Source organism: Corvus moneduloides, chromosome 9, assembly GCF_009650955.1.
Source record: "Corvus moneduloides isolate bCorMon1 chromosome 9, bCorMon1.pri, whole genome shotgun sequence".
Classification (NCBI taxonomy): Eukaryota; Metazoa; Chordata; class Aves; order Passeriformes; family Corvidae; genus Corvus; species Corvus moneduloides.
Genome location: NC_045484.1, coordinates 18,334,557 through 18,356,077, shown reverse-complemented (window position 1 = coordinate 18,356,077; position 21,521 = coordinate 18,334,557). Strand labels below are relative to the sequence as shown.

Below are 21,521 nucleotides of genomic sequence, written 5' to 3'. Positions count from 1 at the left end.
GGCGGGGCCGCTCCGTGTGCCCGGGACGGGGCAGCGCCTGCGGGCGCAGAAACAACCCGCGCCGCCGCGCACTGGTAATGGGGACTGAAAGAGGAGGCTACATTCACACCAAGGTGGCGAATCTTGGTGATAATATCCAGTGAGTTCCAAGTTTGGAGGTTATTTTGAGGTACAATGAATAAAGTGCCTAACTTTGCTCTTGCTAGCAGTTTGAGTGTTGACTGTAGCTTGGAGGATCAATTTACTAGTCCTAGGTCAGTGCAGAAAGTGCCCGGGGATGGCGGTGAAGCCTGGAGCATGGGGTGACATGAGGTACTGCAAAGTGCAGCATTCTCCGTGTAGGCAGGACCAGCGGCAGGAACCCTGCCTTTGGCTGGGAATGACCGGAGGCGTGACGGGGTCTTACACTCAGGCCATTTGTGGGAGCTTGCAAGTAAAGACACAGGCCCTGGCTGAGTAGGTGCTTCCCACAGACATGAGGAAATCTTAATTCCACAGTGCCAGGGTGAGACCTGGAAGGTCGCTTGGAAAGCCTGGTCACTCGTGCTCAAGAACAGGTGAATTAGAAGTAGCTGGGGTAGAGGCAGGAGGAGGAGAGAGATTCCTGTTGAGGAGATCAGAACAGCAAGGGAGTTCAGCAGGCTGAAAATCCAGAGGAGGTTTGTAACCTCAGGGGGGCTGGAACAGCCTTCAAAAATGAGAATACTAAGGAAACTCCTAACAAAAAGAGAAAGAAGGAAGCAATCCTTTTAGCAGGGCCTGTTGCAATAGGACAGGGGGAATTTAAACTAAAAGATGGTTGATTAGAGTTAAAAGGAAGAAGTTTTTTACACAAACAGTGGTAAAAGCCTGGAACGGGTTGACCAGAGAGGTAGGAGATGCCCCATCCCTGGAAACATTCAAGGTCAGATTGGACTTTGAGTCTGGACAACCTGGCCAAGCAGGAGCTGTCCCTGCTCGCTGCAGGGGGTTGGACTAGCTGACCTACAAAGGGCCCTTCCAACCCAAATCATTCCATGATTCTATAACAGTGTTAGGACAGAACCATGGTTTATAATTGATGGAGGTATTTTTCTGACACGGTTGCCCAGCACAGTCACATTTCCTTGGAGCACTGCGTTTGGCCGGCACAATGTGTTGTTTGTTGCAGTTCACAATAATTGTCACTTTATCAGAGCCAGGCCCTGCAAGAATATCATTTTGTGGGGACTTAGGTCTGTGTCTTTAGGAGAACAGTGGGACTGTGTAGAAAATTATATACTACCGAACTATTTTTATGAAAGGGGAGAAAATGTTAAGAGGACGTGCTCTAGGGCAGATCTCTTAGAGCCGCAGGGCTGTGATTTAGCAATTCCCCCAGTTACTTAGGTGATACTCACTTGTGTAGAAGGTGTGGTTGATTCTGTTTGCAGTTAGCTGGAAGCTTTCTGCTTCACCATAGACACAACTTCCATTTCACAAGTGGAATCAAGAACAGTAAATGAAAATAAAGGATATTTATGGAGTAACTTCTCTCATAACAGATTATAATGAAACTGGCTCTTAGAGAATGCTTCAATCAAAAAGAAAATTAGAAAGCCCACCTGGCATTTGCTGTGGTCAAACAGAGGGACCAACATGTCATTCAGTCAAATGAGACCTCGAACATCACAGGTGAGAGTTTTTGTACTTTTCCATAAAGATTTTTTAGATTTCACAAATAAAAATAAAAATTTATTAAAGTAAGGTTCTAGAAGACCTGAGAGGGAAAAAAAATTGTGCTTTTAAAATAGTATATATAGAAATAATTATTTTCTAGTTAACATTAAATCACTCAACACTTGCAGAAATATTTAATATAGCTTATTTACATGACTTCTAGTTATAGGGAGGTGTATCATCGTTGTCAATACTATCTGATTTTTACTAAAAATATCAAGACCTGAAAATTAGTAGTGCAACAACTACCACAGGTCCAAACACAGTCTAAATGAACCTTGCTCAGAGCCAACTTAGTTATTCTTTTTGCAGACATTAGCAGGAGCATTTTTGTGTTTTCAAGGTAGCTAATATTATTAACAACAGTCAGAAACATTTTGAATTTTTTTTCCTTGATGACAAGATCAAGTTGTGGTGCTGTTTGAATCAAGCTTTCAGGGCTTTGCATTTTTTATGAGATGAACAAAGGTAGGATTTCAGCTGAGGGATACTCGTAGTCATGACACTCTCCAGAGTATCAACTGTTTTTGGTAAGATCTCTCCATTGCTGTCACAGTGATACATAGCAGTAGCACAGGCTCTCTATTATCTCACTTCCATTGTGGAGCTTGTTCTAATGTGAGTTATTTTGATGCTGTCAGCTGGCATTCAGTCACAAATTGCTCTGCTGTCACTGTTCTCACTATCTAGTCATCACTGTGAGACAGGGCCTCACTGTTCTAGTCCCTGTGCTAATATCAAAGGAACCATTCCTGCCAACACAAACTAGAAGTCCACCTATACAAAACAAAGTGTATAGGAAGAGGATTGTAATACATTTACATCTGTTCCTTTTTTTTAGCTGGTGGAGCTTCATGTTTTTTATGTCCCAGCAGAAGTGTGGAACTTCAAGCTGAATACAGTTCCTGTAGCTCTTACTAGCAAATTCATCTCAGCTGGATTTATAAGGTGAGTGCAGTCTTAGGTTTCATGTATGTGGTAGGTCCTTCAGTCTTTCAGTCCAACTGTTGCTCTAGAGAGAACAGTTACATCTGTCAGCAGAAACTTGATGCCTAATTAAATTTCTGGAGGGTAAGTGGTGACCATAACTAACATTATGTTCATTTGTACTGTATTGGGCTTAGCTCACTTAGACCATTGAAAAGCACTTCCAGAGCAGTGCTAGTATTTCTGCAGAATAATTTATATTGTAAAATCATATCTTTCTGTCTCCTTGAGACTGATTATCAAAAGCTGGAATTCTTTTGGGCAAGAGGTCAGCTTCGAGACAGTGGCTTGGTGAAGACAGGATAGCCTGTCAGTTCCTGGGAACAGGGATGTGATGATCTGAGCCCTCTCAGTCCAGAGAAAGAGCTGAAGCCTTGTTTCTCAAGGGGAAGCATTACAGCCCATGAACCAGCAGCATTTCCTCTTTCTTCTTGAGCAGTGAAAGGCTGTGCACAGCACCATGTGCTATGTGTGCTCTCAGGTAGCTGTTTAAAGGACTTAGTGAAGGAATACCCTGGTTCCCAGTCCTAGGTTCAAATCTGGCACAGAGAGTTGCATTTTTAATCTTTCATAACTTTGAAAGTTTTATTTATACTCCTAAACACTTTACTCTCAAAATCTGTGTGTATCTGGTGTGGTAAGAAGTTGTAGATCATGTAAAGTAAAGACGTGTATTGAAACGGAGCTTTTACATGCACCTTGTCTACACCTGTGCAAAACCTGTCAATTCAGCTTAAACTGCAGGGAATAGAGGTTTTAATTAATTTAAATTGAGTCTTGTTTTATCCACTTAAGACAATATACAGTGTAGCTGAAAAGACTGACAGTGGTCAGGTATGAGCATGTAGTGCAGAATATATTCATTCTCACAGCTGCTTTTGTTGAAAGGCTGCTCAAAATCAGACAAAATAAGTGCATATACCCATTTCATGCTGTTCTAGTCAGCAGCAGAGGTGCAGAACACGTCTGAAGTGGTAACTTCATTTCATGTCATGGACATCTGTCACTGCCCTATAATATCTAGTGCAAATTTATTTCACTGAGGCATCAAATTAAATTAGGATCCTCACTGATTTCAGTGGGTTTATATTTGCCTGGGTATTGTTTTTTGCTAATGACTCTTAGATACTTGCAAATTAATTATTCTATGGGTACTATGCAATGCTGCAGTACATTAGCATTAACAATAACTAGCACCTGGTCAGTGAATCCCTGTGTTTAAAAACAAAAAATATTTTTAAATTCTTCTTCTATCATAATCCAAGAGAGGGAATGGCAGCCTTGCTGGTACTCCTATGGCTTGGACATTGTTCATAGCTCTGTTGTTCAGTCAGCTTGACAATCCTAATACTGTCTGAGTCAGCCTTACAAAGGATTCCTAGGTCAAAGTACAGGCCACTTCCATTAGCTGTGAAGTTAGAAGAAGATATTAAGGGTGTAATTGTCCATGGCCCTGAGTTCTTGCTCCTATGAACTTGATTTCTCAGCCTCTGTGAGCTTTTTTTTTTAATTCCTCGTTCCTCACCACAGAAGCTAAACTTTTATTATTTCTAGATGAGATGCAATGAACTCTTTTAAAGTTACAATGAACTCTTTTAAATTACTTTTAAAGGGACACCCTGAAGGAAGTGACTCTTACGTGACTGTTTTCTGCCAGCCAGTGGCAGCAAGTGACAGACTAATATTTTTGTATTTTCCTAGCAGCTGCACTGGCAAATAATTTTTAGATAATTTTCTGCTGAATATCTCAGGATCTGGGTACCTAGATACTTTTCTCTCATTATGCATTGTAGATACTTAGATGTTTTCCCTGCTGTTCATAAATGCCTTAGTTTTAGGTTTGCTTGCCGATTTGGACAGGCCTTATCAGTGAAGGGTGTGCAGTGTTAGAATTGCCTCTGAAAGAGCTTGCATTTATTTGGTTTCAGAAGACCACTCAAGGGGCATATCTTCTCTGAGACATCAGCTTGAAGAAATTGTTGTAAATGAGGGATATTTGAATTACAGATCACCCATGTGCCTCACATGAGTCATGTAAGGATGTGTGTTGATATATGTATCCATCATCCACATTTGTCTTTATACAGTTAAAATAAAGGATGTTAAGGACAATATCTGCAGCAAATGTGGGCGAAACGATGGCTGGGGAAGAAATAAGCAGGAGCCAAATTTACAGGAACTATGTCGTGTGGCCTAGATGTGTCCTCTGTGCAGACTTTGGTCTCCTCTGCTGCATGCCTGTGCTCCTTCTTAAGAAGGGTCCTCTAAGTCCAGGGTGTTTGAAATAATACAAGGGAAGCATTGTAGCCCACTGAAGTATTGTGTTCATGAGATGAAAATGACTGTTTTTATTATGTACTTGAGGTGTGAACTGAAGGCCTATAGGGCTGCTGGCCAGTGCAAACAAACCTTGACAGGTTAGTGTTGAAGACCTGTTCAAATGGAAGACATGGCAGGTTCTTGACTATACAGTTTGCTGGGAAAGGCATGTGCTGTCCCCCAAGCTATGTCTGTGCATTGCTGGAGGAGTGAGAGCTGCCTGGACCATAATCATCCTACCACTTAATCAGTGTGGGTGATTAACAGTCTCGGGCCTGAATTTGTTCTCTGGTTTATCTTATATGGCAGCAGAGAACAATTAGCATTGCCTATGCTGTGCTGCAGAGCTTTGGTGTGCCTCTGGCATATTTGGATTTATCGTGCAGAGATGCTTTTTATTCTGTAGTGATTTTTCTACTGAGCTCATTACTTTAATATTTGCATACTTTCAAGTAGTACATTAAATGATGCAATTCATATTTGTGTCAGCATTCTCATCCTCAAATCACAGTGGAAATGTTCACACTGCAGTGTTTGGTTTTTATTTAAAATACATTTGCATACACACATGCACACACCCAACTATAAATTTGTGTTGGAGAAGACAAAAGCAAAGGAATGTGCCTGCTGCTTAAAGTGGAGAGTGATGAAGGCTCCTCTGGCCCTGGGTGCTTGAAGGGAACGTTCAACAGTCCTGAACCAGCCCCATGACACTTTGTCACTTATATGGAAGTGCACAACTGTAGTTTCCAATGTTGTTGTTACTCATCTGCAGATGAGCAACAGCATTCTGAAGAAGTAACTTTCAAATTTTGTCTGCTTCCATATTCTCCCTTTGTATGAGGCTTATAGAATGTGAGTATTGCTAGTTAATGTTATGACAGCCCTTACAGTGCAGTGTTCTGACTGCCACGCCAAGGCTCTCTGGTGTAACTGGGTTCAGTTCTAGGACATAGCTCCCAGTTTTGGTCATTCTGTCTGTGCAAGCCAGCACGTATAGAGCATTATCTTCCCCCTCCTACTAACTAGCCATCATTATTTGATCTTACAGATGTATTAATGAATGACAACATTCTAGGGTGTCTCCTCACATCACAATAAGAGTGCTGCGGGAGAAGCTTGGAGAATACCTGGGTGGAGTGATAGTTGCAGATAAATTCAAATTTTTAAAATGCATTGGGAAAAAACTAGTAGTGGTAAGTTAATATTTTTTTTTTCTTGAGCACTCTTCTGTTTTATAATGTAAAGGAGATATTTCATTCCTGTAGATGAGATAATATCACATAAAGTAGAGATAACTTTAGGAGCACTGTTAGCACTTCTTTTAAACATGCTGCAGCATAAGCTCTTGTCAGAGCACATCTACTTCCCCAAGTGCAAAGGCACAGCTGGACAGTTATATTAGCAATACCCTTTAAAGCAAGGTGTAATTAGTTGCCATCCAGTGAAAAGATGCTAGTATTGATAAATCCATGGATTAAATATGATAAATCTGGTTACATTACAAAAAACCCCAAACTCGTAAGTTCATTATTACCTGCATATGGTTGGGAATATGGCAGTTGATGAATTAGCAATGGAAGCTCAGTCAGAGTTCCTCTAATGGCTGCTGCTGTGACCTGCCCAAAAGCATTTAAGACATCATTCTCTGAATGGAAACTTCTCTGGATTTTCCACTGTTTAGTCCAATAATATAGCCTGAGATGCAAGTAGTAAAACCCCTGCATGGGTGAATCATAACTGTTTCTCACATTGATTCTATATGTATATTTATATCTTACAAATTATAGCTTAAGATTAAACAAACTTGAAAATTAGTCCAACAGAAAGTTTGTTGATGTAATACACAAAGATTTAAGTAATTTTTGTAAGTATGGAGTACTTTTTCCATGTCTCATTTCACCTGTTTCTCATGGATTTGGAAATTAACTACAAGCAGGAAATTTGGTGCCATTCTTTATTTCATTTCTAGTTGAATTATCACTAAAATAGTGATAATTCTCTCACAGAAGACTAGAATAAATACTAAGTAATATGCTAAAACTAGGTGGAAAGACATGAAAAGAAACTTAAAAGACTGTGGTACAATCTAAATTGGAAAGTATGCTTATGTTTTCAATGAATTCAGGTCTTTTTAACTGGATGATGATAATAAGTAAGATGGTGTATTTTCTTGCCCACATAGTTTGGAGATAAATGGAGAAATTTTTCAGCCTCCTTTATAATGTCAGCAGATGAATAAAATGTTTTATGTTAATAGAGAATTAAAGATACTGGTAATCTACATGAAGATTTAGAGACAAATTAAAGGTACAGGTTTACTTTGAGGTGCTTACTGTTGCTTGATGTTTAAATTTATAACAAAGTGTAAAGCAATAAACCAACTGGTTTATTTGTTGTTTAGGGTCGTGGTAACCTCACTGAATTACATCTCCATGATTAAATATTTGTTGAGTGTTCTCTCTCTCAGTCTTCTGTTTCACAACTCTAACAATGTAAGCAGAACTAAGAGCTGTGCTCTATTTGCAAGCAGGGGTCTTTTAAATGAAAAGACAAACATAAACCAAAGTCATGTTCATTTGCTCTTCCTTTTTTGCATGTAACCTGTGTGTTTAATTCAATACAATGATTTAGATGTAAGTTCAGATTCTTTTCTTTTCCTTACGTTGGAGCACATCTTTCAAATACACATCGACTATTTTAGACTTTGTTTTTAGGACAACTGTTGAAATGTGGAAGTATATGTCACAAAGAATATGAAGGAAAATGATAAATACAAGAAGACGTAGGATAATATTAGATTTTTTTCCATATACATTAAATATTTTGCAGTTCTGTATTAGGTGAATAGAGAAAATTATGTGAGACTCAGCATTTCTGTCCAGATTCAGCTTGAAACAACTTTTGATAAAGAAAGTTGAAAACGTTCTTTTCCTGTGACTGTTGGATAAGATCCTTTGAACCATAAGAGAAAGGGTAAAGGATAAAAAAAAATATTCAGTATATGCATGTAATCTTTTGGGTCTGATTAAGATTTTGAAAAATAGACAAAGTTTCAGAACTATGTCAGAAAATATAATTGTATTCTAAGATTATTTTTCCCCATAAGGTTACTAGAGATTATAGTGCTGGTTATGAAAAAATACAGCATGTAAAAATGTCAGTAGAATATATATGTCACATGCAACATGGTGGATAAAAGAAGTATTGTATTTTTTATGTTTCCATATTTTATCTTCTGAGGTGAAAGCAAAGCAGGAAACAGAGCTGGAACTGAAGTCATTTGCTCCTCCTTATGTAAGTATTGAATGGCTTGTAAGGTACCTTTTCAGAAACTTTACATTGCACCTCCTCTCTTTTGTCCTGTCTGATGAATATGCTGTGTATTTTCAGGCACTTTATCCTGAATTGTATTTATTACCTGGAGTGGGGTATTTTGAAGATGTTTATCCATTACCATCATCGACTCAACAAAAACATCACTTTATTGAAGAAGCTAATAGGTTTGGTCTTGGATCAAGATTTTCCAGTCTTTCCCAACAGAAACCTGAAAAAAGCAAACCATTTTTAGAAAGTGTACAAAGCAGATGTCAGGTAGAAAGTCTGGAAGTGCCCAGTCCTGTGGAATGGGGTGAGAAAGAACCTGTTCCAGTTTCACACACAAACAATAAGCAAGACAATAACAACAGGATTCAAGAAAACCAGTTTGGAGAAAAAGGTAAGCTTAACCAGTGTAGTGAAGGAGGATGATGAATGAGAAGAAAAATAATTATCACGGTTAACATTTACAATAAAATAATATCTGTTTCATATTATCAATTATTATGCAGATCAAAGTGGATCTGATGGACCTTTCTTCACACCAAGTCATTCAAATCCTGCAGATCAGGAGTCTGGAAAGTGTGACCTGGTGTTACAGAGCTCTGAGCAGAATCATCTCAGCCAAGATCAAGAAGACTGTGATGCTCCTAAGTGGAATGACAAATCCAAAGGAACTGCTCTTACTCATGTAAACCATGGTGATGAACAAGGCCAGGATAACCAAAGACTCCAAAATCACATTAAGTATCAAAAGGGTACAAATGTTTATTGTTGTCTTTTTGCTAAAGCAAGAGTTCTAGAAAGCTAGCGAAGTAAAGCTAAGTTTTAAGAAATCTGTAATTAAAGCGTGAGCTGGAATAGCACTATCAGAACAATATTCTGTTTTTAAAATAATAATATCTTTCAAAGAGATGTAGTTCTACCTTGTAAGTCCTTCATTATCACTGTGTGCTGATATAACCACTCTTCTATAGTTGATACATATGTCTAATCACCAGAATTAGTCAGGTACAAATTCTTATAACAAAAATACCCTTTTTTTTTCTTTATTTCTTTCTTCTGTTATTCATGGAACATTTCCAAATCATAGAGATAACACCACTTGCTGTGTTAATTCACTGAATTTCCAATATAGGTTGGAAAGTCCAGTCATTGACAGTCAAACCAACCTGATTTTTGCAAGTGTAATCAATATATTTTTTTCATCACTATCCTGTCACAGAACTAACAAACATAGAAAACAGTGAGCACCAAAAAGAAACCAAATTAAGAAGAAACAGAACACAGGATGCTGAAATTTTTGAAATAATGGAAGACCAAACTACAGATTATGTCCACAAAAAACAAAGGTTAGCAAATAATGAATCTTCTAAAATAATGGATAATATTAATTCACCAATACAGACTTACTTTACAGACTTTAAATAAATTAAAGGAGGGAAAAAACCATTTCATTCAGTGAATTTTCACTTGCTTTTTGGATTTTACCTTAGGTTGCAGCAAAACAGAACTAAGAAGACTAGAGCTGATCTTGGTGAAGAACTGGATAATCAGGTATGTTTTTCAAGGTAACACTCCTAGTAATCTTGAGCAATAGATATAGTCCTCCACCTAGAAACAGTCTAATTTTGTAAGACAGGTGACTCATTATAAGTATGAAAGATTTGAGAATAATTGAGAAAAGTTAATTCATGCACTGCTACTTAGCAGATTTTCTAGTGAATATTAACTATATTTCTAAACAATTGAAATTTGCAATTACAAATTCTAGTTTAGAAATCAGCAGTTTTTGATTTCATAATCAATTAATCAGGTGGCTGTTTTAAGGCCCTGAGTTCCTGGTCTTGCTTGGGAATGTCAGTAAATTGTGGGGTTATGAACATGGACAAGAACAGTTAGCAATAATCTATGGTTTTGTCTGTATGTTCTCTGTGATGTAAGTGTTCAGTGTTCTCGTTTTGTTTGCAGAAGTCCAGCTGTTTGTAATTTAGTAATCATGTGTACTGGTAACAGAATAAAAAAGCCTACCTGCAGAATTCAAATTCAGCCCTCCCATTCACTTAGGCCACTTTCAGGGCATATGTCTAATGTAACTATTCAGGATTATGGTTATGTACTTACAGTTGCGTCTTTTGACTCTATAGGCAGATGAAAACAAGCAAAATCATCTTACTTGTCCAAAAGAGTATATTTCACCTCCTAGTCCACCTTTTTTGGCGCTTACTGTAAATCCAGTTCAAGTTCCTGTAATTCAGGCAGCAAGTGAGTACATGATTCCAAGAAATTGCAAGGAAGTGAACATTTAATCAAGACTGAAGAGTCAATGAAGATGTAAATACCTACTTCATGAAAGGATTTGTACATACATTCATTCTCAGTATTGTTATGAATTTTAATTTATGGTTAGAAAATTCCAGGTATTTATGATTGCATGGGCTGTCCTTGCACTTGGCAGGTTCCCAGCACTAGACAACCCAGCTTGTGGAGTTGTAGATTGAAGGAGAAAAGGAGGGAGATCAGATGAAATACTGCAGGCTCAAGTGAGAATGTAGCAAAGAAAACCAGAAGTAGTGTTGCTGAGGAGGAGGATAGTGAGAAGTTAAGTGTTTGACCTCTTGTTGCAGACTAGTGAAAGTCTGAGATATTGTCCTGCCAGCTGGACATTGGCAAGAGTTTGCAATGTTTGGAGTGAATACATTTCTTGATTACATAGTTTTAGTGATACATTGTCTAAACATATAGAAGGATGTTTGTCTGTGTGTATGTGTGTGAATGCCTGGATGAGTGATAGATTTCTCCCTTTTTCTAAAGCACCAGCCATGTTGAAAAGTTAGATTAAAATGAAACCCGATTAAAATGAAGTTGTTTCTACTGCTTGTTCTGACAGAGCTTTTGGCATGATTTGTGATGAGTGCCTTACAAAAATCTTGACTGATCCTTGGTACTTAGAGTATTCAGATGCTTGCTAAATAGAATTGTAATATCTTTAGAAAACAAGATGGCAGAACAATTGCAACAAATGAAGAAAGACAGAAGGCACATGGAAAAATCTAGAGAAGAGCTGATCAAAAAAGCTAAAGGGCTGCTGGAACAAAATAAGCTGAGGAGATACCATGGTACACTTTTAATTTATTTTGGAATTTGGAATGATTGAGAAATTACACTGAAACCAATGGGAAAATATTTGTCTCCTTGTCAGTGAGCTTAATTACAGAGAGAGCAGTTTGCTAACCAATAGCTCCAAGAAGACTCATTTTGTGTAATAGCATGCTAGAAAAATTCATGGTTGCAGTGTTTCCTTCCACTTTTTTTTGGTGGTATATTTTATAAAGTTAAGATTATTCTGGCTTTCATAAACTATTCAAGTTGTGTCTCATGGACGTGCAGTGTTCAGAGAGCTACTGCAGGCTGCTTCTCTCTGAGGCCCAGGGCAGCTGACATATTCTAATCCTGCCTTTGGCTGGTGCTTACAGAGGCTTATACTGTGTTGATAGAGCTTCAGGTAAATTGCAGCATAATAATTTTTGTTCTTCCCATCTCATGGGATTCAGCTTACGACATGGAAGTTACAAGCCTGTTGTGACAAGCTTGACAAAGCTTGGTTTTTAACAAGGTCAAATCTCATTAAAATCTTACACAAATTTCCTTCGTTAAATTATTTTCAAGTTTATACTTAAAGCTATCTTCCCTAAGTCACATCCTGGTTATACAGAGATGAGATTTAATCATTTTGATGTTTTGAGATCTTTCTCTTTTTGCTTAAAAATAGCTATGTCATTAGGAATCTTAAATATTACTTGTAGCTCATTGAAAGGAGACATCAAGCCAATTCTTTCAGTTATTCTCTAAGGACATGGCTGCACTGCACTCCACAGCATGGGGAAGCTGTATTTAAAAAACCCCAAACTTGGGTACTTGAAGAACTCTGTAGTAGCATGGAGCTGCAATGCAAGCTAGAGATAAGCCCTAAATGGCTCCTGCATTGTCTTAAATTATGTTATCCAGTTAGGTAAAATAAAGAATATTTCACAAGGATTCAAACAGCTTCTGCAGGTTCTTTAAGAAGTGTCTGTACCTCTGAAATTTTTTTTCTCAAACCTGTAGAGTTTCATAAGCAGGGGCACGTAGCAAGCATGTTTCTTTACAAGGTACTAAGGAAAGAGCATTTTCTGCAGGAACAGCCATCCAGTCTGTATTTGATATCCTCCTAAGGCTGCCATGCTGGCAGGCACTCTCAGTTACATGGTGTAGAGTCCTCCAACAGCCAAGTTCTTTTGGGAATGTTTCAGTCATCCTGGTTCCATGAAGTATGCCTCGAAAGAAGGGATTCATTTAAGACACTGCAGGTATGCAGTGGCCACAGACTGCCACAACGCATACAGGGGTATTTATGTGCCAGCTCTTGACAGCACATTAACAACATGGGAGGAACCATAGTGAAGTGTAAACTGTTTCCCATAATTTGGGATGTCAGTATAAAATGAAGCTGTTCAAAATCTCTGGCCATGAAGAGCATAAATTTTGCCTAAATCTCCAATGCTACATTTTCTGCTACAGTAGAGCTATGGAATTCAGACTGTGCTGGGCATACCAGTATTCACCAGCCAGGAGCACTTAAACATGCAGCAGAACCTGCAGAACAGCCAGGCTGAATAAAACTTGGGGTTTGAACCCTGTGTTTTATCCCACTGGACAGATAGAGCCTTTTGTTGCAGATGTTTGTGTGAAAATTCAGTTGCATTTATGGTGAATGTAATTTTAATGAAGATTTTTTCACTAAATGCTTATTTTAAAGAAACCTACTGCCATGTTTCAATGTGTACATTGGCCAGCTGAAGCTTGTGAGGTGAGCTGGTCGTGACTGTCTTCAGCAGACCTTATGGTAAGGTGAACAAGAGTGAACACACTATTACTGTTTTCCTGTGCAGTTCGTGAGGAATGGAAAAAGAAGTACTTTGAAACTAAGAAAGCTACAGTTTCACTGGAGGACACTTTAAATAAACTGCGGCAAGATTTAGAGCTTTACCACCAGAAATTGCTCTTGCAATTGGAAGCCAGAGCTAGCCGACAACGACCAAACAATACAACAAACTCCAAGGTACTTGCTTGTATTATTTTATTATCTCTTTTTACACAGTCTGAGGGGTTTTTGTATAAAATATAAAGTAAAGAAACAAATTTATCGCCAACCAATGACTTGTAAACTAGCTTTAGCTCAGTGATTTGAGGGACAGAATTTCTTCAGGCCATTTGTCTCAAAAAGACTGCAGAAGTGCTTGAGTCTGAGCACTTGTTTCTTTCTGCTTTCTGTTGGTACCTTTTTGTAACAATACCACCTTCTGTTCAGTATAGTCAATGAATAGTTCAGCTCTACTTTGTTCCCATCATTCCAAATTTCATACACGGAAGTAATGAATGTTTGGAGGACAAGAAACGTTTCTGTAGCTTTTGAAGTCGTTGTACTTCAACTATTGTGCAACTGTGCATTTCATAGGAAGTTCAGAGAGGGATTAAAAAAGAAAAGATAAAAGAAAAAGGGGAAACACCCTTTCCAACAGTTGTCTGCTAATTTTCTAAATGCATTAATGGAAGCAAGTCTGTTGGCAAAATTGAAGCTAGTCTAGGAAGAATAGATGTCCCCTTCTTGCATCTGAAAGGTGCATGTATGTACAATCTAAGAGTGTACATTATATACAAATGTGTATTATTTGAGCTATCTTGAAATATCTACAAGATAAAAATATGAATAGGGTTGACATTGCATTACTGGCTATGTTCAGACAGGTTATTGCTCCTTGTGAGGGGCATATCAGGGGTGGGGTTTTTTAGGTCTCCCTGACTGGGCACAAAGAGGCTTTATATGAAGGGATAGGCACAAGGTAACATTCCTACAGCAGTTCTGCACTGGCCAGCACCCAGAGAAGGTAGCCAGGATTTAATGAGCTGTTAGGCTGAGCACAAGGGTGCTCCTCACTCCTCATGAGCAACGTGCTGGCCAGGCAGGCATCAGGCAGGTGGGAAAGCAGGGAGTTGGAAACAGGTTAGAGGGTTGTTTCTGAGTAGTGAAGTAGCACCCAATGAGGGAAGAGATGCACTAATGCTGCACTTCAAGTTTTGTTGTTGTTTCACACAGAATTACACAATCATCCAGATTGCTACAGTGCAGCATGAACACGATCAGCTGAGGAAGAAGCTAGATGATACAAAAATGAAACTCATAATAGAAATTAAGGTACTTCGCCTTTTAATTAGAACAGTCAAAATGTGACAATATGTTAAAAAAACTAGAACTTACAAATTATTGGATTATATTTGCTGAAATATAATAAATATTTAAATATGTATTATGTTATACTTTTATATTTAATATATAAATATATTTTATATATTTAAAATAAATAAATATTCTTTTAAATAATATAAAATATAGTAAATATTTGCTAAACAGTTCTTGTTTTACACTGTTAGTTTTAAGGTGTTAGGTGTTGTAACTTCATCACTCGAGCCAAATTACCCCAGAACACCAGATATCAGATGATTTGGAATGTAAGGCATCCAAACAACTTAGATACTCAAGGTACTATATAATCTAACGTTCATAATCTTGTTCATAAAATTCCCATTTCATTCAAAAGGTAATTGAAGAAATATACCTGGTGTGGTGAGGCATTGATCAGCAATAAATAGACCATGGCAAAAGAAAAAAAATTGTTTAAAGGGAAAAAAACCCAACCAACCAACCAAAATAAAAAAATAAAACCCTATCCAAGCAGATGGCAGACCTCTCCATCAGCTTTATTCCATATCAGTGCTGCCTATGACACTTTCTGGAAGGAAGATGTAGTACAGGCCTTCATACTGGGTAGCTTTCCAGCTCTGAAATAGGAGTGTTCTACATCACAGAGATTGCCCATACCCCTGTTTACTGGGTACTCCAGGGTGGGTGTATTCATTATGACTTCTCCATTGTCTAGCAAGGAGTGGAAAGAACAATTTAACTTTGCAGTTGTCTCAAAAACATCAAGGCAAAGTATAGAACAAAGAAGTGCTAGAACTATGCTATCTAATTAGACATGTAAAATTTTAAAGATGAAAGATGTATCCTGTATTCAGCCATCCTGTATAAAATATCAGTCTTAGTTATATAAACCTATGTGCATGTCAGCTCCAAAAAAAGCTTCCTTAAATTGCCATTCCTTAAATTATGGGTTCTTTTGCAGATGAGAAAGCAGGCAGCATCTGACTTACGAGCACTGAGAGCGGAACTGACACAGAAGAAGATTCATTCAGCTTTAATTCTCCAGTCCAGAAAATCAGGAATTTAAGAAGATGACGTGACTAACATCTGTAAAGTCTACAGCAGCTCTCTTGTGTATATAGAAGAGAATTTCAGAGCATTTGTTTGTATGTTCTTGAAGGTATTTTGTAAAAAGACATCAACTATATAAATGTTGTGGAATTTGGGTACTAGGCTACTGAGGTAATGCAGCTCACTTCTTTTTAAATCTCACTTACTGTAAGATTAGTCAGCTCCTTAAACATACAGCTCAAGCTAGTAATGTGTCTAAAACTAAGATGTTATTTTTAAAGTGCAAATTAGTTAATTGTGTAACATCCCAGTGGTATGCTGATGTTCTTTGATTAACTACATAGCTACTAAGCAAATAAACCTAAAATCCATAACCTCCTGTTCTTTTCAGGCACACACACTACATTTTTGAGAAATTATTAAAATGCAGTTTCTATAGAATTACAGCAACAGTAATCCTTTATTTAGCTATTTACTGGAATATGTTTTTGGCATTATAAGTATGCCTATCTATAAATTAGCAATGTATCATTACTGTATTACTATGAAGCATAAACAAAATCTCAGATAATCTCACTTTATTTCATATCTAGCTGGTTTTGTTCCCTCTTTTATTAGGAAAGCCACTTGGACATTAGCTGTCTTCTGTAGTTCGAAAGCTTGCCTGAAAGCTTTCTTTTGGACCAGTATAATGATGATCCTAGTCCACCTTACACTCTTGCATATTCTGTCTTTCCTCAATTCCAAGGTCATGCATGTGCTGAGATTAACAATTCTCTGAAAGAGGAATCAGAAACCTCTTCATAGGAATTTTTTTCTAGCTTTTGTATTTGCCTCTTTGCAAACCAGGTGTTATTATATTAAGCAGAAGAATAACATGTTAGGAATTAATCTCAGCTAAAAGGCTGTCAAGGCTGTATTTATTACTGGAAGTGAAACACTCATGGGAAATAAGTTATAGGATAAGAAAATTATGCAGCTCTCAAAAGAACTAACTTAGAAATGTCTTGAGTCGAACCACCCATTATCCAATTTATTTTCTAAAAAATAGGACTTAACAAAGATTTTAATGCCAAAGGATTAAATAAATTATTAAAACTACACCCACTTTTGCTCAATTCAGGGTTGAAGCTCACATTTTCTATTTCAGAATTGTGTCTTGTATCTTAAATAAGAGCAGGCTATGAGCTACTGGAAAATCAGAACCTAAATTTAAAATATAATGTTATCAATTAATGATTCTTGACTGCTACAGGAAAGAGAGTTTTATTATTGTCATCTCACCCTAGTTAGGATTTTGCAGGTCACATATTCACTCCAGAAGACTCTTTCAGCATATTCAGCAAATACCCATCTCACAGTATTTAAGCATATAGGTAGTAATACACATTTTGAAGTACATATATGTGTGTAGATATATATATATATATATCTACACATATATATATAGATATATATAGATATAGATATATATATCTATATATATATATAGATATCTACATCTATATATATATATATATAGATATCTACATCTATTACATATAAAATTTAGCACTTTCTCTTAAGCCTTACAGACCAGTGTTCTAGTGAAAAGCCTTCTGATTTGTTAAGGGAATTTTTTAGTTTCTGCAAGAGCAGTAGGCTTCACCTTCTGCTTTCCATCACCTGTAGTATCAAGCAGACAGATGAAGTCTCCAAGTCTTTTCTGCAGTAGCCATTATGGTAGTGCTGCCATACTATGGTAACTCTTTAGCAGGTGAAAAACCCCAACCAATTTAAACAAAAAACCCAAAAACTGTCCAACCAAATCAAACCAAAAAACCACCAAACCCACAAATGACTACATCTACCTAATTAAATACATTTTTTTAATTAATGGAGTCACTTAAGCAGGGCCCAGTTGCACTTTAATTTGGTTGTGAAAGAGTTCTGAGAAGCAGACAAGAAGCGTGGGCTGTAAGCTGTAGAACAAGTAAAGCACAGACAGGAGCCATTGTTTACAAGCCTTACCAAGAGCAGCATTTTATTTAAGAAAAATATCCTGTAAACACCATCCAATCTTTACATCACTATGGATATTTTAAAAAGTTAAAAAATTTCTTTAGGCAAATGATTTTATGAAAATATGAACTAGAAAGAAAACATAATCTCCTATTATCTCAAAGGCAACACCCCATAAAAATGAAAAGCAGGCTACTGAATGAATCTTAGGGTGTGTTGAAAAATAGATATGTAGTTCATTTTACTTCTAGTTTTCAGAAAGTAGTTTGAAATGGAAGGGAACATCATCCAAGCCCTCTCCATATTAATGCTTCCTCTTCAAGCTAAGGTCAGAGGTTACTGGCTTTTGAAACTATGGAATTATGTGATACATAAGCACAGTGAAAATGGAGTTTATTGAATATTCCTTTCTAACAACAAATTTGATGTAAATCTTAACAGCAACTACTTCATGTTATGTAATTTTTTCAGTCCAAAAAATCTTTTCATCTAGAAGCGTAACCAAGCTGCATGTAATCAACAATCTGTTTACCCAGTATTCTGATTTAATCTGATTCTAAAGTGACTTAGCTATAGTATTGGTTGGGTTGGGAAGTCAGAAGGCTGAGACTGCACCATGTAACACAGGAATAAATATTTGCTACATCTGGCAGCTTTAGCAAAGCATCATTATGAGCCCGCCCCTGTAAATCCATCAATTGGTCTTGTTACCAGATACATGCTGGGTTCAAGCATTATAAAACTTAGAGTAATTGTGAAAAGTGAAAAAGACAAGCAGTCTTAAAAAAACCCTACTGATAAAGCAACACTGGAATTTTCTGAATAATGAAAATACAGCTTTGCATATAAAATAACAAGATTAATTTGCCTAGTTTTTAAAGTTTTTGTAATCACAGTGTATTTGTATAAATTCAAAATCTGTGAAAGTGTCAGACAGAATAAAAAATGACCAATTTTCATAATTCTAAATCAAGGGTTCACATAGTTCCTATGGTGTCAGAGCTTGCCACATTGCTTGAGTTTGGTGTTCTGCTACAGCTTCCCTGGAATAGTCAAGACTATTTCCATTCCACATGCCAATGCCCCTTAAACCTCGACTCTTCACATATGCTGCTTTTAGAGAAATGCTGCGAGGGTCATCAAACCATACTTGGTGGAATTGACCAACAGAATCCTAGAAAAATATTTAAACACTGGTGTCAGTAAATCAATTTTCTGTTGAACACAGTTAAAAGTACAACTCAAAACTGAGATATACATGCTAGGTAGATTTACATATTTTCCAGATTTACCAATTCTTTGTCACACAGGAAAATTAAAAATTCTAAGCCAAATACTTGGATATTTTTTTAATTGTAGAATGTAACTTAGTGACACAATTTAACTGAAGTTAGATGAAAGGACTTAGCTAATTTGTATCTTAACATCTTTTAAAATATAGATAAAATTTCAGATACAGTATCTAACCCAACAGGTGAATTTAGTTACAGGTTGTGGGGTTTTTAAAGCAATAAACAGTTTTAGAGGAGGTTATAAAATTTTATCAAGGTTATGCTGCTTTTACCTGGTCATTGCTTACAACATCTTTTAATCATCTACCTGTGAAACTTAAATAATGTCTAAAGAAACAAGACAAAATAGATACACTGTGGTGTTCTTGTCAGCACAGTCATTTATGGACTCTTCCACTGTGTCCATGTAGAAAACAAATGCAGAAGAGAAAATGCATGCAAGGCACTGAGCTAGAAAATCTTAAGAGCATCTCAGAATCTTTTTTAGTTCAAATTATTGATCAACTCATGAAAATAACTATAAAAGTGAAGGACAGAGCTATAGGATGTCTTTGTGCCAAAATGTTGGTTTTGACATGATACAGTATCTCAAGAAGACTGCAAAGTGATAAAGATCTTTATTACTCCTGTAGCCTTCAGGCACTGCACCCCTCTCTCAGACTAGGAATTCAAGACACAGAATTCCAGCAATCCTTTACAAAAAAAAAAAAAAAACAAAGAAAGAAAAGTAGAAAACATAAAAGGAAGAATCTAATCCTGATAACTTTATAGCCAAAGATCTATGGTTCATAAATGCTTACTCCACACCACGGTGTCTTGGAAAAAGACTCCTACCTTGTACTCATAAAATGGAGCCTTCTGTAGCTCATCCCACAGCACCCCTGACAGAGAACTGTTCACCTGCTTCATGATGGTTGCATAGGGGACCTGGCTCCCTGCAGCATCACTGCAAGGAGCCCCTCGGAAAGGCACTTTGGGAAGGGAGCAAACATGATCCTGAACAGAAAAGCAGAAGGCATGAGTTTCATGTTAGATATACTGAACTCCAGAATAGAAGTACAGCCAAGAACAATTCACAAAAGGCATTAAGGCCTCAAAATAAACAAATTTCCAAGCAACTCCAGCAGATACTATTTGTAGAGAAAAGTAAATTAAAACAGGTAAATTTTAGTTACTCTGCAGTAATATGGGATTGAATGGATATCATTCAGCTTATACAGTTGTCATCTTTTCCACCTTTAATTGGCCCTTACATTTTTCATAAGTATAATATTTGAGACTTCATAAACTGCTATGCTCTAACAGTCATAGGTTTGCTATGGTTTGTTGCACCTGCCTTTAAGCAGTGGTGTTGAGAAGGCACATACAAGTGTTGTAGGGCTTTTGGACATTCCGTCTTCTCATACAGATAACATTTATAGCTCCTTAGTCAAATACAGTGCTTGTATATCATGGGGTCCATGCTGCCTAAGGAGCTAAAATGCCTTGTCTGGTAGCACACTGCTCATCAGTTATCAGCCAAGCAAAATATTCTGTTTTGTGTCCCAGCTTTATGCTCTTATCCATCAGACCACAGTATTTCCTAGTCCAGAAACAAGATTACCAAAATCTAGTTGTATCTTTCCTAGGAAAAAATTAACAGTATGATTGCAAACAAATAATCTTCACCTTACCGTGGATAGGTTTTGGCAGGCATAGTCATAGCCATACCAGGGGACACCCATCACAAGCTTCTTAGGATCAATGCCCATAGCAATGTATTCTTCATATCCTAGTTTTGAGGGAAATAAAAATTAACATGCATTATTTACTTTTTCTATGCTTTTTATTTTTACAACTAATCTAGAGCCAGAACCACTACAGAACTTGCATGATCCCCAGCCACAGGCCAAGGTGCAAGCTGTCCTTTGCCTCCAACTGCACTCTCCAGTGAATAAGAGGCTTGCTCTACTGAGATCCCAGTATCTGCTCCAGTTGCTCACACTTTAAACCATCTGCCCTGAGCAGAGGTTCACAAAGATGAGAGAAATGTTTCAGGTTCTTTGCAATCCCAGGCAGACACCATTGTTCTGGCTGCCATTTGTCATTCTAAAAGAGTTCTTCACATGTGATATTACTCTACAAGTAACAACACACAACTGCTAAAGGTCTGCCTGTAGTGTCATAAGGATCAGGGATACTATTTTCACATCAGGGCTACACATACTTGAGCACAATCAATGCCTCACTGCAACAATAACAAAATAAACCTGTCTAAGAAAAAAGCAATCTTTTCTATCTACTCATGTGAACAAATGGAAATGTTCTGACTCCTGGGGAGGTGTTTTGTCCTCACCAACCAAAGTCTGCAGGTAAGGAGCATTGGCTTTTGCAATACAGTCTGTCCAGATCTGGCTCTGTTCATCATATGACATCACAAATAAGAAGTCACAGGCATCTGCAATCCCAGTGTAGTTGTAGCACCTTTTATCTATGCATGCTGGAGACCAAGCCACATCAAATGTTACCTGAAGGAAAGATGCTCAACTTAGTATCAAATATGGTCCTTAGGTGCCCTCTTTTTAAAAAAAGCTGTAACTTTTAAAGACAGTATT

At 37.3% G+C, this 21,521-nt stretch overlaps 2 protein-coding genes across 4 annotated transcripts in view; one reads left to right on the top strand and one right to left on the bottom strand.

Annotated features, from left to right (window-relative positions):
• The first annotated feature begins 37 nt into the window (after positions 1-37).
• SPATA1 (spermatogenesis associated 1) lies at positions 38-16,873 on the top strand. 3 transcript variants are annotated; one of them, XM_032118072.1, is made up of 14 exons: positions 38-139; positions 1,524-1,653; positions 2,540-2,646; positions 6,083-6,200; positions 8,248-8,301; positions 8,398-8,722; positions 8,835-9,080; positions 9,548-9,674; positions 9,819-9,879; positions 10,470-10,587; positions 11,316-11,441; positions 13,254-13,423; positions 14,459-14,557; positions 15,546-16,873. In XM_032118072.1, the coding sequence occupies exons 2-14, from the start codon at positions 1,618-1,620 to the stop codon at positions 15,648-15,650; spliced, it is 1,692 nt and encodes a 563-aa protein (XP_031973963.1). In that variant the 5' UTR covers positions 38-139; positions 1,524-1,617; the 3' UTR covers positions 15,651-16,873. The 3 variants fall into 3 exon arrangements, with proteins under 3 accessions (XP_031973963.1, XP_031973964.1, XP_031973965.1); XM_032118073.1 differs by having other exon boundaries at positions 38-169; XM_032118074.1 differs by lacking the exon at positions 14,459-14,557.
• Positions 16,874-17,627: 754 nt separating this feature from the next.
• CTBS (chitobiase) overlaps positions 17,628-21,521 on the bottom strand; it is a 6,492-nt gene continuing 2,598 nt past the window's right edge. Inside the window, exons 4-7 of the mRNA XM_032118075.1 lie at positions 21,263-21,434; positions 20,601-20,698; positions 19,762-19,923; positions 17,628-18,809 (exon numbers count right to left, since the gene is read on the bottom strand). Coding sequence (XP_031973966.1) covers positions 18,624-18,809; positions 19,762-19,923; positions 20,601-20,698; positions 21,263-21,434 — 618 coding nt within the window. The 3' untranslated portion in view covers positions 17,628-18,623. The remainder of the gene's footprint in view (positions 18,810-19,761; positions 19,924-20,600; positions 20,699-21,262; positions 21,435-21,521) is intronic.